Source organism: Urocampus carinirostris, chromosome 2, assembly GCF_059441175.1.
Source record: "Urocampus carinirostris isolate Australia breed hairy pipefish chromosome 2, RoL_Ucar_1.0, whole genome shotgun sequence".
In the NCBI taxonomy this organism is placed as follows: Eukaryota; Metazoa; Chordata; class Actinopteri; order Syngnathiformes; family Syngnathidae; genus Urocampus; species Urocampus carinirostris.
Genome location: NC_142350.1, coordinates 24,472,169 through 24,486,408, shown reverse-complemented (window position 1 = coordinate 24,486,408; position 14,240 = coordinate 24,472,169). Strand labels below are relative to the sequence as shown.

Here is a 14,240-nt window from a genome sequence, read left to right as displayed (position 1 = left end):
GAAAGACACATTACTTGCTCAGGCCAGAACACGTTTGGTAACAATTTTTTCAAGCAATCAGGTGGGTCATTCAAGACATGCAAAGGCCACCACCACACCCCTCAATCCGAACTCTCTTCCGTTCTGTCATTGAATTATTCTTGCTCTAGTTTTGTCTTTCATTTTTTGTTTTTACTCGTTTTGTCCTCTTTGGGCTGTTTTTCTGTATCGGCTTGACTCTTCCCATTCTGTCTCATGTTCTTTTTTAGTTGTTTTTACCCTTCCTCTCGTTTGTTCTCTTGCAGGTTTTTTTTAATCATTCTTTCACCATTGTCCTCTGTCTTTCTGACCCTCTCCCTTTGTCTCTCGATCTTTTTTGGTGCATCTCTTCATTCTCTCGTTTTGTCTTTGTCTATGCTCTCCACCTTTGCTTTTTCCTTCAGTCTTTCTGTAAGTTTTCACTTTCTATCCAGCTGTCTTCTCCATTGTTAAATTTTCACGCACTTGTGGCGTTTGCATTCTAGTCCATGAACCAAATGCGGCCGAAACGAGTGTCAACATAATCATCTTTATTCACCTTTGATTTTGCAGATAAAAATGTAGAAACGCATCTTTTGACATTGCGTGAGTTATGAAAGCACGTTCAATAGGCAGAAGGTTTTCTACGATGTGGCACCGGGATTTAGAAACACATGTAAATAGTAACTACTTTAAATAAATAAAACAGACACATAGAACCAAAAGTTAATCTGCAGTTTTGTAGTATGGAAATTGTGCGAGTTTCACATATTATGGACACGTTGGCTTGAGGACAGTGTGAAGGTCGTACTCCAGACACAGGCAGGCAAGAGAAATCATCGGCGGCTAAAAACTAAAATCACGTCGGAGGAAAAACGGCGCAAAAATGAACAGTTCTGGACCCGCTGAACAAAGAACACAATCTACAACAAATGAATCAATGCCTCTTATAATCCGTCGCATCGTATAGAAAGATCTTTGATAAAAAGTTTCAAAATAAATAAGCGCTCTTTCCCTTTGAGTCAAAGTAGAAAACGTCGCGTGCAGGAACGGAGGCCGGTTATTTGCGATGGGCTCAGTAGACCCAGTTAACAGGGACCCACTGGGGTTGGGTGCAGAGATTTTCCACGGCGGCGTGTAAGGTGTCGAAAGCTTTGTCCAGGTTGTCGTTGGTGATGCTCAAATCGAAGTAGTGGCCGTAAGCTCTTTGGATGCGGGCGCTCTCATCCACCGTCTTCCTCAGGTCCACGTCCTGTTGAAAGGAGCACTGGAAACTTACTCATTTTCTCTCACAAACTATTAGACAAAAGATCCCACCTCTCAAATGTTTTTTTTCATAAATATTTTTCACATATAAGACACACTGGACTTTAAGTTACATTGAATTAAAAGCACGGTAAGAGCTACTGTTTTTAGACATACTTAGTGTAACGCCTGATCAGTTAAATTGTCAGTGGCCGGAAACGAACACAGAAACGTGACACCGGGCTTTGCGATTATGGTCAACGATGTTTTCCGACTGATCAATTACTGCACAAATACGATGTGCTATAACAATTGTATAAGTACTGGAATCTGTTTTATTTGAAATTGACCAATATTATTTGCTGTTTATTTTTAAACTTTCTCGTGCCAATTTTTCCCCATTTGATTTCTGGCCAATTTAGGGTTTTTAGTTGCACCTTAATGTCTGTGATATTGTTTAAATTTGACTAGAAATCACAAAGTTCAGACTGACTAATAGAATAAAAATGACAATTTTTGACCATATCACACAGCCCTATTTGAAAGTTAATAGGTGGCAAAATGTCATACAACACTAACTTTTTTTGTCTCATGCATTTCAAAAAAAAAAAACTTATAATAACCTGATAATAGTAGTAATATTAGAAATAGGTTTGAATAGGATCATGTTAACACTAAAACACCTGCTTTGTGTAAGGGATTTGAGTGATTTACATACAAGTTATAGGCTAATTTTAAAAGGAGTTCTGACATTACCTAGGTTGTAATTATTAGAGCTAAGGTTAAAATAGGCTCTGGTAACCACTAGAACATCTACTTTGTGTGATGGCACTGAGTTATATATAAGTATAGATTTTAAATGTAAAAAAAAAAGTTTAGTGCCTTCTAATGGTAAAGAAAAACCCAACCTTGATTTGAATACCAGGCAAAAATACATAAACTATCCATACAAATGTTAATTGTTAAATATTCATTGATAGATTTTTTTACATCCATGGTTGAATCCCTACCTAACGGTCACTGGCATCTTGCTGCTACGCTGTGCTTTTTTTTGCCCTAGTTTTCGGTCGCATAAGACAATACAGTGCGCCTAGTGGTCAAATATTACTCATGAGCTTTCAAGACACCGCTTATGCTCAGGATTTCTTACACAGGTAACAGATGAAATTTTCTAGAAAGTCATAATTAGGCTTTTCTGCCTGGCTATTTTCAGAAACAGTCTGCAGGCTATTAAGCTGTTGAGAAGCTACCAAGCCACCATGTTGGTGATCCTTATAATTTGTCTTTTGAATTTCTGTTCTGTTCATATTCCTTTCGCATTGAGTTTACAAGGAAACAAAATCATACGGTTAAATGATTTGTGAATCATGGCTAGCATAGTATTAACAAGGTGTTTTAAGGACTACCTATCAAACTGGTAGCGCTAATCGCTAAGACAATAAGAGTCCCGGGACCAGTACTAAAGCGCATTCCTAGCCACATAACAGACCTTCACAACCTCTTAGTTTGGTTTACCGTGAGCTGTTTGGTAGTCAGCCCAGCATCCACGACAGCTTTGTGCATGCCCTTCAGCGTATCGAAGTCCGGCGCGGCGATGAAAACCACGTACGGCATGAACTCCGCCGTTTTCAGAACCTTTAGAGCCTGCGAGGAAAATCAGAACGTGAATCGTTTTTCAAAAGAAAGCGTAGGGCTGCAACTTACCGCTAGTTTAATAGTCGACCAATCATCAGCAACGATATTTGACGGATATCCCTATTGTCGTTTTAGCTGATTGGATAAGTGTGCGGAGGGCAGAGCTACTGAAGCGGGCAGCCCTCTCGACTCTTCGTCTACTGGAGCGAGAGTTAAGGCTGTCGCGAATATTTTTGACGTTGGTCTTTTTTTTCTCACCACCTGTGTTTGACCCCTCTTGACTGAAATGTCGACGTGCAGCGACCAACACGCGGAAGCGGCAGACACCGGTCTTGTGCCTAAGTGACTCCACTTTCCATAAACGCAAATTACGATTGTCCTATGCTTCTAGTAGAACGATGGTAGCCTATAATGAAATCATTAAGACATATTCCTGCGAACGTCACCAACACTAGAAACTGTTATTTGAAATTGACCAATATTATTTGCTTTTTACATTTAAACTCTCGTGCCAATTTTTAAGCTTTTACAGCAAATTAATTTCTGTTATCGGTCGATCTTTAGTACATATACCGAAGAATTAGCTATGAGACGGTTCTGAAGGGGAAGGATGAAATAAGCTTCAGACACGTTACGTAACATTGTTTTCAACTTCTCGTTTTGTTTTTCTCGTGTTCTAAATAAAGTTCTCATGTATTTTCAATGCAATATCATCAAAACTGTATTGGTCTGATCATGACTTGAATCTTACCAAGCAGAGTCACTCTTTTTTTTTTTTTCCTCAACAGTCCAGTGCACTTTTTTAAATGTTTGTGTGTCACTTAGCTACTGCCATGATGGGAAACATTTCCTTTGCAAGTATTGTCGTATTTTCATTGGCTGGCTGCAGGCTAAAATTTTGATACGTGGTGTTGACACGGCCATTTCTTTAAATACGCTATTGTGCACATGCGATTCTCAGCAAAGACAAATGACGTAAAGAGGCCACAACATTTATCTGGTGATAATGGCAAGCAATGTAATTCAGTCTACTTTTTTTTTACTAAGCATATTTGTTGACTAGTTGTGATTCATTTACCTGCGGGTTAACGTCGAGGATGCAAGTCCGTCCGGCGGCCACCACCTCGTGGATGGACTCCATCTTGGTTCCGTACAAGTTGCCGTCGTACTCGCCGTGCTCCAGGAAGCGTCCTGCCCTCACGTCTGCCTCCATTTCCGTCCTGGAGGTGAAGTGGTACGAGTTTCCGTCCAGTTCCTCGTCGCGGGGACGCCGGGACGTATCTTGCAAGTCACAAATGTTTCAATGTCAGTCTTGGGAGTAGAGGTGAGATCTTAAGCCTGACCCAACCCAAAATCCGTTGCTAGAAGCTTACCATAATTTGGGTCGTGATCGGCCTAAACTGTCAGTCAATATGTTCAGGTTTAGTAGGGGCTTTTTTTTTTTTATCCACCCGTTATTGTTCTTTGGTTGGGCTGGAATTCTTTCATCTAATTGGGAATGTTTGTAACTAACTACAAAATATAACTTAATACAGTTACGGCGACACCATCTTAAGGACAGAGTACGAGGGTGTGTAATTTCTCCCTATTGATATACTCCATACCATATATAGATAAACATTTAAGCTTTATTTACAACTATGAAATAAGAGGGTTTGTTTACATGCACATATTTGGTTGTGTGTAGAAAGAGGGAGTGGCCTATACAGGAACAAACATATCAATAGTAATACTGTAGACACATTATGGTAAGAGTACTAAATTCTTGTCTTCGTATTTGTAAAATTATGTTTTCAATACCTGAAGAAAAAAATGGAGAAAAAACTTCTTTGAGCAATTTAAAGCCAAAACACAAAATGGATATGAAACATCTTGGCTAGGTTTTCGTTTGCAAGATGTCAAGCTTGCACGAACCAAGAATAGTGAAGGTATCACCACTACCACAGGTTCAGTGGAGACATTTTCTTCAATTTATTTTATTATGTTGCGGTTTTAGGGGGTTGGCTTTAATTTAAGTATTTATGGTCATTTGTAAGTCGTTGGTGACTTTCAGAGTAACACTCGATGTCTAGGTGTAAATCATCTGGGGTGTAATGCATTTCCTTTTTAAATGAAGTAACTAGTAACCGTAAATTTGATTTGATTTACACGGTATAGTGGTTCCGAAGCGGGTCGGCTGAAGGACCATAAGACGGTTCTTGAGACTCCTCCGGCCGACGCCCTGAGCGCCAATCAGAACCAGCGTCTTTCTCTGGAAGGGAGGTACTTTGGCCACTTCTTCGTAGATCTGCAGTTCGTGCCTGTCGAATTCTGTTTCAAGAACTTAGGTTATTGATGAGGACTTCAACCTGGTCAGAGAGAACCACACCTGCATTCTTGGCCGTCAGGTACATCATCTTTTTCTTCTTCTTCCCGGCGATTGTGCCACACAAGATGCCTGGTGGAAACAAAACCCCGTTACAGTAATCCCTCGCTGTTTCACAGATTTTCGGCATGCATGAGATTCTGCAGTTTGAATGGCTAAATGGCCCTGAAGATGGTAGGTATTGGTAAAATGCTTGAGATATATTAATTCCCTGCGGTGTCCCGGTTTACTTTTGTGCATCATTTTCTACATTCTAAATGGTTTAACAGTTGCCCCGCCCGCCGATGAAATTGCAGTCGGAGTTGTAAACGTACATAAAACGGCTTTAATGTACATTAGATTTGCGCAAACGTCCTTCAATTTGACCTTTCTCTAAAAGCCATCATGTCAACAAATTGCTCTGAACACACAAAAGCAGCGGGGGATTCTGGCACACTGGTAAGATGTAGTTCAATGGCTGAAAATCCAGAGACCATCGGCTGCCATCCCTATCATTGTGGGTAAGCCTCCCTCAGGTCCCCTTTCTCTCATGGTTAGTCTGTGCCTTGCCAGAATTGCAATTTATTGTCTGAAAAGTGCTTTACAAATCAATTGGTATTTCATTTTCTTCCCTGCAATAAACATGGGTTCACTCTTCTTGAACCTGCTCGTGCAATGTTTGGCCACTAGAGAGCAGGCTGGACCAGTTTTGTTCCTAAGCGAGGCTCAAGGACTCTACCAGATAGCTTGCATCACGAATCCAACAGAAAAATAAACAGCTTGGAAATGGCGACATGAGATGCATTTGTTAAATCGCATGTAAAATATATATTTTTCATAAACTCATTTGGGCAGCCGGCCAAATACCTTCTTGTGATTAAGCGCACTACAAATAAACTTGACATGACAATAGGAGATGAGTCTGAAGGAATGCCTTATCGGCTTGACATTTTTGAAGTTTACTATAATAACAGAAGAATGAAATTGTCAAATATTGATCGCAGTACAATATTTGCAAAAATGATGGATACATTCATTTTTGGGGGATGCAATGGTGTGCATTTTGAACGTCAACCGGTAGAATTCAATACTGTTTTTGTTTTGATATCAAAGTAGTTGAATTGGGACATTTCTAATTTGTTAGATGCCAGCTAATTTATTGATGATTATTATTTTTTGAAAATTGCACTTTTATACAATAATCCGTATCTTTTTTCTTTAACACTACGAGCCGTTAAATAATGCATCCTGTCTTTTTGAAAAATGAAAGATTATCCTTACAATTATCAAGGGGGTGTGATGTAAAACAATTAACTGTTAACGTAGCTGGTATATTTTACCATTGTGATTACGATCCCTCAATCTGAAACGAGATTTTGTTCTAAAAATGTCCGGCCAAACGTACTAACCTGATCCATCAAAATCCCGAGGGACAAAAGCTTTCCTCTTCTCCTCCAAGAACTGACTGGGTATCAACCCCGTGGCACCGCCCACCACGTGGCAAGCCTATAAGAGAGCATCAGTCATTATCAAACTAGGGCTGCAACCAACGATACTCTATGAATCGGATTTAAAACAACACCTATTTTAAAATGTGCTTGAGTCGCCCTCTGTTGGATTAGAGTGGTACTATATGTGGGGTTTTTAAGGGTTATTGTTCTATCTTCGTTATTATTATCCATTATCGGTCAGTTCATAATACGCTACAAAGCCTAGGAGCCGGGACACTTACTCTCAGCCAAAAGGCCAAGCTATGCCTCAGCAGCCCAACTACAGTACGACGGGTCAATGAAATTCATCCATCCATCTGTCCATTATCTGTACTGCTTATCCTCAGTAGGGTCGCGGGGGGGCTGGAGCCCATACTAGCTATCTTTGGGCAGTGGGCAGGGGACACCCTGGACTGGTTGCCAGCCAGTCGCAGGGCACACAGAGACAGGCAAGTTACACGCTCATTCACACCCAGGGACAATATGGACCGGCCAATCAACCTGACATGCATGTTTTAAGGCACGCTTATTTATAGTTATTAATGTGCTGAGTGATGGATCAATCAAGTGACAACCAATTGATGAGGTTAATTTATTGCACACTTAACTCATTCGGTGCCAGAAGCATTGTTCCGAAGTGTCAAAATGTAAACATATGTTTTTTTGTTTTTTAACTATTCTGAAGGCTTTGGCAGTGCTTATGAGTGTGAAGCTTCTGGGAATGATTTAAGTATGATAAATTACCACTAGATGGTAGGAGTGGTTTTGTTCAGATCTTCGTCAACGCATTTGGTGCCTTGTTTTGTTTCCTGTGTTCACTGATGACACTATTGCAGTGGGATAAGAAAAGCTAGGATATAAATAAAGACAGTTTAACGATTCCAAGCTCTAATATTTCTTTTAAAAAAAAAAAGACAAAGTCCCTTTATCATTGTTGGGGGAGAGAGGGAAAATGTTTCCTGCGCGATCGCCATGACGACTTGAATCATGTTCATGTCACCGGAAACATTGGGCATGAAAAGGTCTTGCAAGTAAAGGGCCTTTGTGTTTATGGTAAGCATTGTTTAGATAACATAGGTATCACAAATATTTTCAAAAAAAGCATCAAAGTGAAAGTTCTGCTTGAAATGCATCCTTTTACATAAACAGGTTATTATTTCTAAATTTTCAATGAAATTGGCAATGTTCAACTGTTCTTTGCTTAAAAAAAAAACCTAGAATCATCATTTTCTAATGGAAGGCGAGTGTTGTCATATGCCTAAATAGCTACAGAGCTAAATTTCCTCCAAACCTTCCAAAATTAGTCAAAATGGCAAAAATTGTCTGACACTTGCACCTCCTATTTGAGAAAAACGTCTGGCACTGAATGACTTAATTTATCAATTGGTTGTTGCAGCCCTATATTCCCAATTTTCTTCCAAGAACTGGAATGGACGTAAATCTCACCTGCCACCAGTTTGGGTCCTCCCTGTTGACAATCTGAAGGATGTCCCCTCGCTGGAAAGCCATGCCAGCCTCCCGGCAGGGGATCAGGTTGTCGCTGGCCGGGTCGTAGTCGAAGTAGGGCCGCACGTGGACCTGCGAGGGGGGTCGTTACAGACCAAAGTATGCTTTTCCCGTCGATTTGCATGTCAGCTTTCTGCTCGACTAACTTGTTTACATACAAAATTAGCAACAACAAAAAAAATCATCTTTGACGTCTATAACAGTCTTTGGTACTGCATTTTTTTAGTAGGGTCTCAGCCCTCCGTTTGAGTCCCCCACTTTGATACCAACAATAACGGGACATTCATTATTCGACCGCTAGATGTCAGTGTATTCTGTCATGCCACCGAAAACTGGTGCTAAAAGTGAGAAAACACAGTGAGTGACCACAAAGCAACATTTTCTTCTATTTTATGCATAGCCTTTTACTTGGAATTTATTTTAAGGTACCCGTAGCAGCAAGTTGACTGTAAAGTATGTCTTCTCTTACTGGGTGATACTCATGTTTTGTAAAAAAAGTATTCTCAAACTAAGTACTTTTCAAAAATGAAACTCATATCAGAGGTTTCCAAGCTTTTTTTAAGCGTCAAAGTGCAAAGGTAACCCGCTTTGATAGACATTTCTAAAATAGCAACTTAGCTACATGAGTTGCTAAATAGCTAAAAAGGTAGCTTGATAGTTGGCTAGAAATGTGTAAAAGGTAAAAATCTAAAAGGAAGCTAAATAGCTAGCTAAAAAAGTAAAAAAAGACAATAGTAGATAGCTATCTCTTTTTAGCTAGCTAGAAAGGAGGCCAAACTTTAGCTTGACAAATGGCAGATAAGTGTTATATAGTATGCAAATGGGGGAAGATAGCTAGCTAAAAAAATGCAAATCTTTGTTTCATTTATTTTATAAAACCCATAAATTAGAATTTAGTTTGTTGTATTTCCTGTAAAATAAATTAATAAAAAGATGAATAAATAATATGTTTAATACAAATAAATTATCAATGTACTATAATGATGTATACTGTACTTAAATAAATTGTATTATCCATGAAGCTCATCAACTGAAAATTATGGATTTGAATTTGGTTTATTGATTTATTTCCATATTTTTAACGTTCTGCATTTATAGATCTTGTGTGATCTTGGCCCAATCTCACCTATACCCTAGCTCTGGTGGCCTTCCAATAAAATGAGCTTTTGATGATCCCGGTCGAAGTTGTTTTGCACACATTACTTAAGCAACATAGTGAGCAGCAAATCCCAAAAATAGAGCTGGTAGATATTCAATTACAGTCCACATGCTGACAGCTGACTTATCTAGAAGGTTTCCATTTGCGGGAGTCTATTCAGGTCAGCAATTGTCTCAAATATTACAAAAGCTAAACAAACAAGTTTTGACCCGTTATCCATCTCTTGAGGTTGTGAAACGCTGTAAACAAAGTTGATTGTAGCATAATCCCACGTTTATTGCGATTAATTGGGACCAAAACACCCTGCGATAGCAGAAAATCCACAGAGTGACCCCTCCCGTTTGATATGCACTCTGCCAGGCCCCGCTTGCAGCAACAGTTGACCGGGGATAATGGATCGCGACCGCACGGGCGCTATTCATTTTAGGCAGAAAGAACCACCACACATGACAAATTTACTGTCTGGGTTTGACCAGTAGGGGGCACATGACAATGCCATAATGACAAGCCATCAGAGCAGGCGGGTTGGCGTCACTTCACCCACATTAAAAAAAAAAAAACTACATTTATTTCGCGCTCTATAGAGCCAGACTGCCAAGAAACATGGCAATAGCAAGAAAAATGGAAAGGGCTGCAATTCCCATGACTAGTCTAGTAAACCTGTCCTCTTGGATGCAAAAGTAGCATCATTTTTATGCAATTAAAAAAGATATCTTCATTTAAAAGCTTGGTCTATCGGGATACACTGCCAGGAAACTCGACAATGAAAATGCGTCCGTTTTAAGCACTTCACTCAAAATTCAAGCATTTTCCTGATCTTGAAAACACAACATTAAAATTCAAGGATTTCAAGAACCTGTATGAACCCTGAAAATGGAATTTGTCTTACATCTAAGTGCGATCAGAGCTTTCTTAATTTCTTTGACTAGCCGAGCAGCAATTAAACACCAAGACCGATCACCAGCGAGCCGCCATTTGCCAGTTGTGAGAACATTTGACCTACATAGCAAGCAGCCTGTTATTAATAAAGCTCACATTTTTCCTTTGAAAGATTTCCCAGGCACGAACATGTGTCACTCAGGCCGTCGGGGAGCGGAGTACCTGCGGCGGTGCGGGGGCATCCCGGTAGCTGGGTAGAATCTTCAGGGTGATGCCGCCGCTGCAGTCCTTTAGCATTTCCTGCAGCTCGGTGGGATTGTTGCCCACGTCTTTGCCGTTGACTTCCTTGATGATATCTCCGACGTGCAGAAGTCCTTGCCGGTCGATCATGCCGCCGTGGAGAATTCGGGCAATGACCAGCTCGTCTTTCTCCACCCGGAAAGTGACGCCCTGAGAAAGAGGCGCAAAAGTTCAGCTGGATCGGAGGCTTTCCGGAAAGCCAAAACCACCGGTCGGGACGAGGCCCACAGAACAATACGTTTCCAGGACGTGACCAGACTCTCCAGCTGTATGATAAAGATTTGAAACCCCAAAGTGTTCATATGGAATCAAAAGATTCATAATCTATCTGTGTGTAAAGTTCATGCGAGCAATTATTTTGAACATGAAATTTTGCCCACTGTCAACAATTATTATAATCAACCAATTAGATTACTTTACTTTGAAAAGAATCAACAGGAACTCACCCGTCACAGGACCCTGCCTCCCGGGACTGTGACCTCATCACACTTTAAAAGCAGAGGCCTGCCTAATTTTAGACAAATAAAAAGCTAGATGACTAAAAGCTAGTAGCAATCACAGAACTCATTTTACAAGTCACGTCAAGTTAGGTTAGTTGAAGGTAAATCACATTTTTAGCCTGCAGTTCATGAACAATGCTGATCCTGTAGCTTTTTGTTTAAGATGGTGATGACATTGTGTCCTGAAGATTTTTGCCTGTGGTTGAAACTTCATCAACAATCTCAACAATGAAATCATGAATACAAGCCTTCAATGCATGGTTCAGTCTATTTTGACGACTGAGATGTGATCCTTGTCAGAGAGTAAAGGTGGCGGGGTTTAGCCATAGGCCAATTGCATTCATTGTCGTCGTTCCTTGAGGATTAAAGGAAACTCCGGGTTAAGACCTCAGCGCGTTGTTCTGTACTTAGCGCGTATGCATAAAGCTGCAGGTTTTCCCCCCGTCTCCTGCACACTTGAAAAATTTTGCGACCGAGCGCCAGGACGATACAACGTGCTTGATCCTCGACACAATTGGCGCCGTGCCATCCCCTTCACACCCGACCCCAAAAGCCAAATGGTGATGCAGGTGTGGCGCCAGGAAGCCAAGGGCTTAACACTCTCAAGGGACGTTCTGGGCTTACCAGGGGCTCCCCGGCCTTCTTGCGGATGCCGATCATGCGCACGGCGTCCGCCTGCATCAGAGCGTTGTTCACTGCGGCGTCATTGGTCATCTCAGCGGGGGGCGGGACTTCGTAGCATTTGGAGGCTACCATGTCGTGGGCCTCCAGGAGAGACTGTGCGCAAAAAGAAGAGGACCTAAAATGTAAAATTTGATGCAACGGACAAAAACGGAATAAAAAGAGCAGATCACTTTGCATCATTATCATTGTTAACCATAACCTAGGAACATTCTGGCAGGCTGCTAGTGTTAATTTAGTCCCGCCAATGTCTCATGAACTTGTATTGAAAAAAACACAATCATCATTTTAAATAAATATAAATGTGAAGTTAATCAGATTAACTTTGAGATTTCTTGAAACGAGATGGAACATCAGCCTGGAGTTCAATATGTAGGACAAAAACAAATAATGCATTATAAAAAGGATCCAAATTTGGATTCATTTTAATAATATTCATGGCTCTAAAGCAGAATTCATTGTCTTTAATGCTAGAAGAAGCCAAATCCTATATTTTTCCTTTTACATTTGTTACGTGCAAAAAAGCTACTGTAAAAGTTTATTATTATATTTCAAACTTGATTGATTGTTGCACTGAAAAGTAAATATTTTTTGTTGTGTCGTGCATTCTGTAGAGTTTCTGTTTTTTTTTTACTTTTGTACCGTTAGTATAATCAACTTAAACGTTAGAATTAAGTAAACGTTCACTGTAGATTGAAACTATTAAGGGTGTTATTATATAGTAACAAAGTACATTTTTAAAATGAATTCATAAATCATTAAAAATAAACAACTCTGAAGAGCCGCTTGGGAGGCGAAAAGGCTGGGTCTCTAAAAAGAGCCAGAACTCCCGCCACTAACAAGTTGTGCATACAATAACCTCCTTTAAACCTCTGAAGAAGAAACGGCATCCTTGTCATATCGGCAAGCACAAAAGCAGCGGGACTGATAATACTGTAATTTACCAAATCCCCGCTAAGAGTATTACACTTCATTGAGTAATTTGTTGTGTTTACTCGTTGATATCATACCCTGACCTAGTACAGCCCATGCATTACAACAACACAAGTTATTTCTGGCGTAGTTAAATGACAATTACTTTGTTTTGCGGGTGTATCTCGTTTGCTACATCATTGCCTTTCATAACTAGTAGATTTATGATTCAGTAGTTTACCAGCGCACACATTCATCCTAGATCTAGCTTCTTCCTCAAAAAATGTGCCTAATCAATGACAAAAATCACCCCTATAGTGAGTAGAATAAAACCATGACTTATTTTAAGTAACAAACAAATTCCATATTTAGTAGAGCTATAAAAAAGGCCATCACTTTCTACCGATGTGGTGAGAATATTTTTTTAATGTATTGTGCTGATGTTGTGTGCGACACTAAATAGTTAATATAATCTCTTAGCCCTTCAGCAGCTTTTTTTTTTAATAAATATTTTTACAATATTTGTTTTGGGTAGTATGATAAGAAAATTATATCTCTGGGGACTGTGTGTTTATTCGACAAGCCATCATTTTAATCTGCAAAACCAATCATTAAATTGTTTCAAACAGAAGTATGGATTATGTGCTAATCTAGTAGATTATTTTGTGTGTCGTCTCGTCCAATCCCAGCACTGAGACGTATTGGCTGCAAACTTTTACCCATCACTAACCCTAGGAACTCCTCTCCCCAGGTTAACAAAAATTGACGTTCATACAACTAACGTCTCTGCGTCCCTACTTTGGCTCACAAATTGATAATTGTGCCTCATAGGTAAATCATTTAGCTAATTTTAAGTAATTTTTCTTCTTTTTACTATTTTCCCCATCAAAATAGAAACTGCAGTTATAAGGACTTGCAAAACATTTTACAGAATTTGTTGTGAAAAAAAAAATCTGTAATAGATTGTTTTCCACAACAAAATTACTTCAAATAAGTATTTTCTCTAGTTTATTACTAAATTGTAATCATTTTTCTTTATACATTCACCATGTAAAAAAGTTCAAAAACTGGAGTTTGAAAAAAAAATTGGTTTACAAGGTAAATAATCATCTCTTTTGCTAAAAATGATATAACAAAAATCAAAAGATAATATTACAGTAATAAAATAAAATAATTATAATAGTAATGAATGTATTATATTTTGACAGTGATTCACCAAAAAAAAGGGGAATGATCATTTTTTGCTGATAAATATGACGAAATAGTTAATATCAAAATATTATACAATCAGAAAATGAAAATAGAAGTTATGTTTGTATTATGTTATCAGTGACTTGCAGTATTACATAATTTTGCCTATTTTAAGCACTACTTTTCCTTTTTAAATTGTCTAGTGGTCAGGATTCCGTGCTTTTATGCCCGTGACCCGGTTTCGATTCCCATTGTATATAATGTTTTGCAATTAGCGCAATACCGTAAAACATTGTGTATAACGAGCACCCAAATTTGAGTTATTTTTTAGGTTTGAAAAAAAAATGCGTGCTATACATGAATAGATATGTTAATTCAGAAAATGAGATATATCTGCTAAT

The 14,240-nt window shown here is 39.2% G+C and overlaps 1 protein-coding gene across 2 annotated transcripts in view; it reads right to left on the bottom strand.

Annotated features, from left to right (window-relative positions):
- Positions 1–533: 533 nt before the first annotated feature.
- Positions 534–14,240, bottom strand: part of pals2b (protein associated with LIN7 2, MAGUK p55 family member b) — a 52,227-nt gene continuing 38,520 nt past the window's right edge. Inside the window, exons 5-13 of one of the 2 annotated variants that reach the window (XM_088329539.1) lie at positions 11,680–11,832; positions 10,478–10,705; positions 8,158–8,289; positions 6,631–6,727; positions 5,246–5,314; positions 5,026–5,187; positions 3,956–4,158; positions 2,758–2,886; positions 534–1,249 (exon numbers count right to left, since the gene is read on the bottom strand). In XM_088329539.1, coding sequence (XP_088185665.1) covers positions 1,073–1,249; positions 2,758–2,886; positions 3,956–4,158; positions 5,026–5,187; positions 5,246–5,314; positions 6,631–6,727; positions 8,158–8,289; positions 10,478–10,705; positions 11,680–11,832 — 1,350 coding nt within the window. In that variant the 3' untranslated portion in view covers positions 534–1,072. The remainder of the gene's footprint in view (positions 1,250–2,757; positions 2,887–3,955; positions 4,159–5,025; positions 5,188–5,245; positions 5,315–6,630; positions 6,728–8,157; positions 8,290–10,477; positions 10,706–11,679; positions 11,833–14,240) is intronic. The other variant, XM_088329540.1, reaches the window with a different exon arrangement.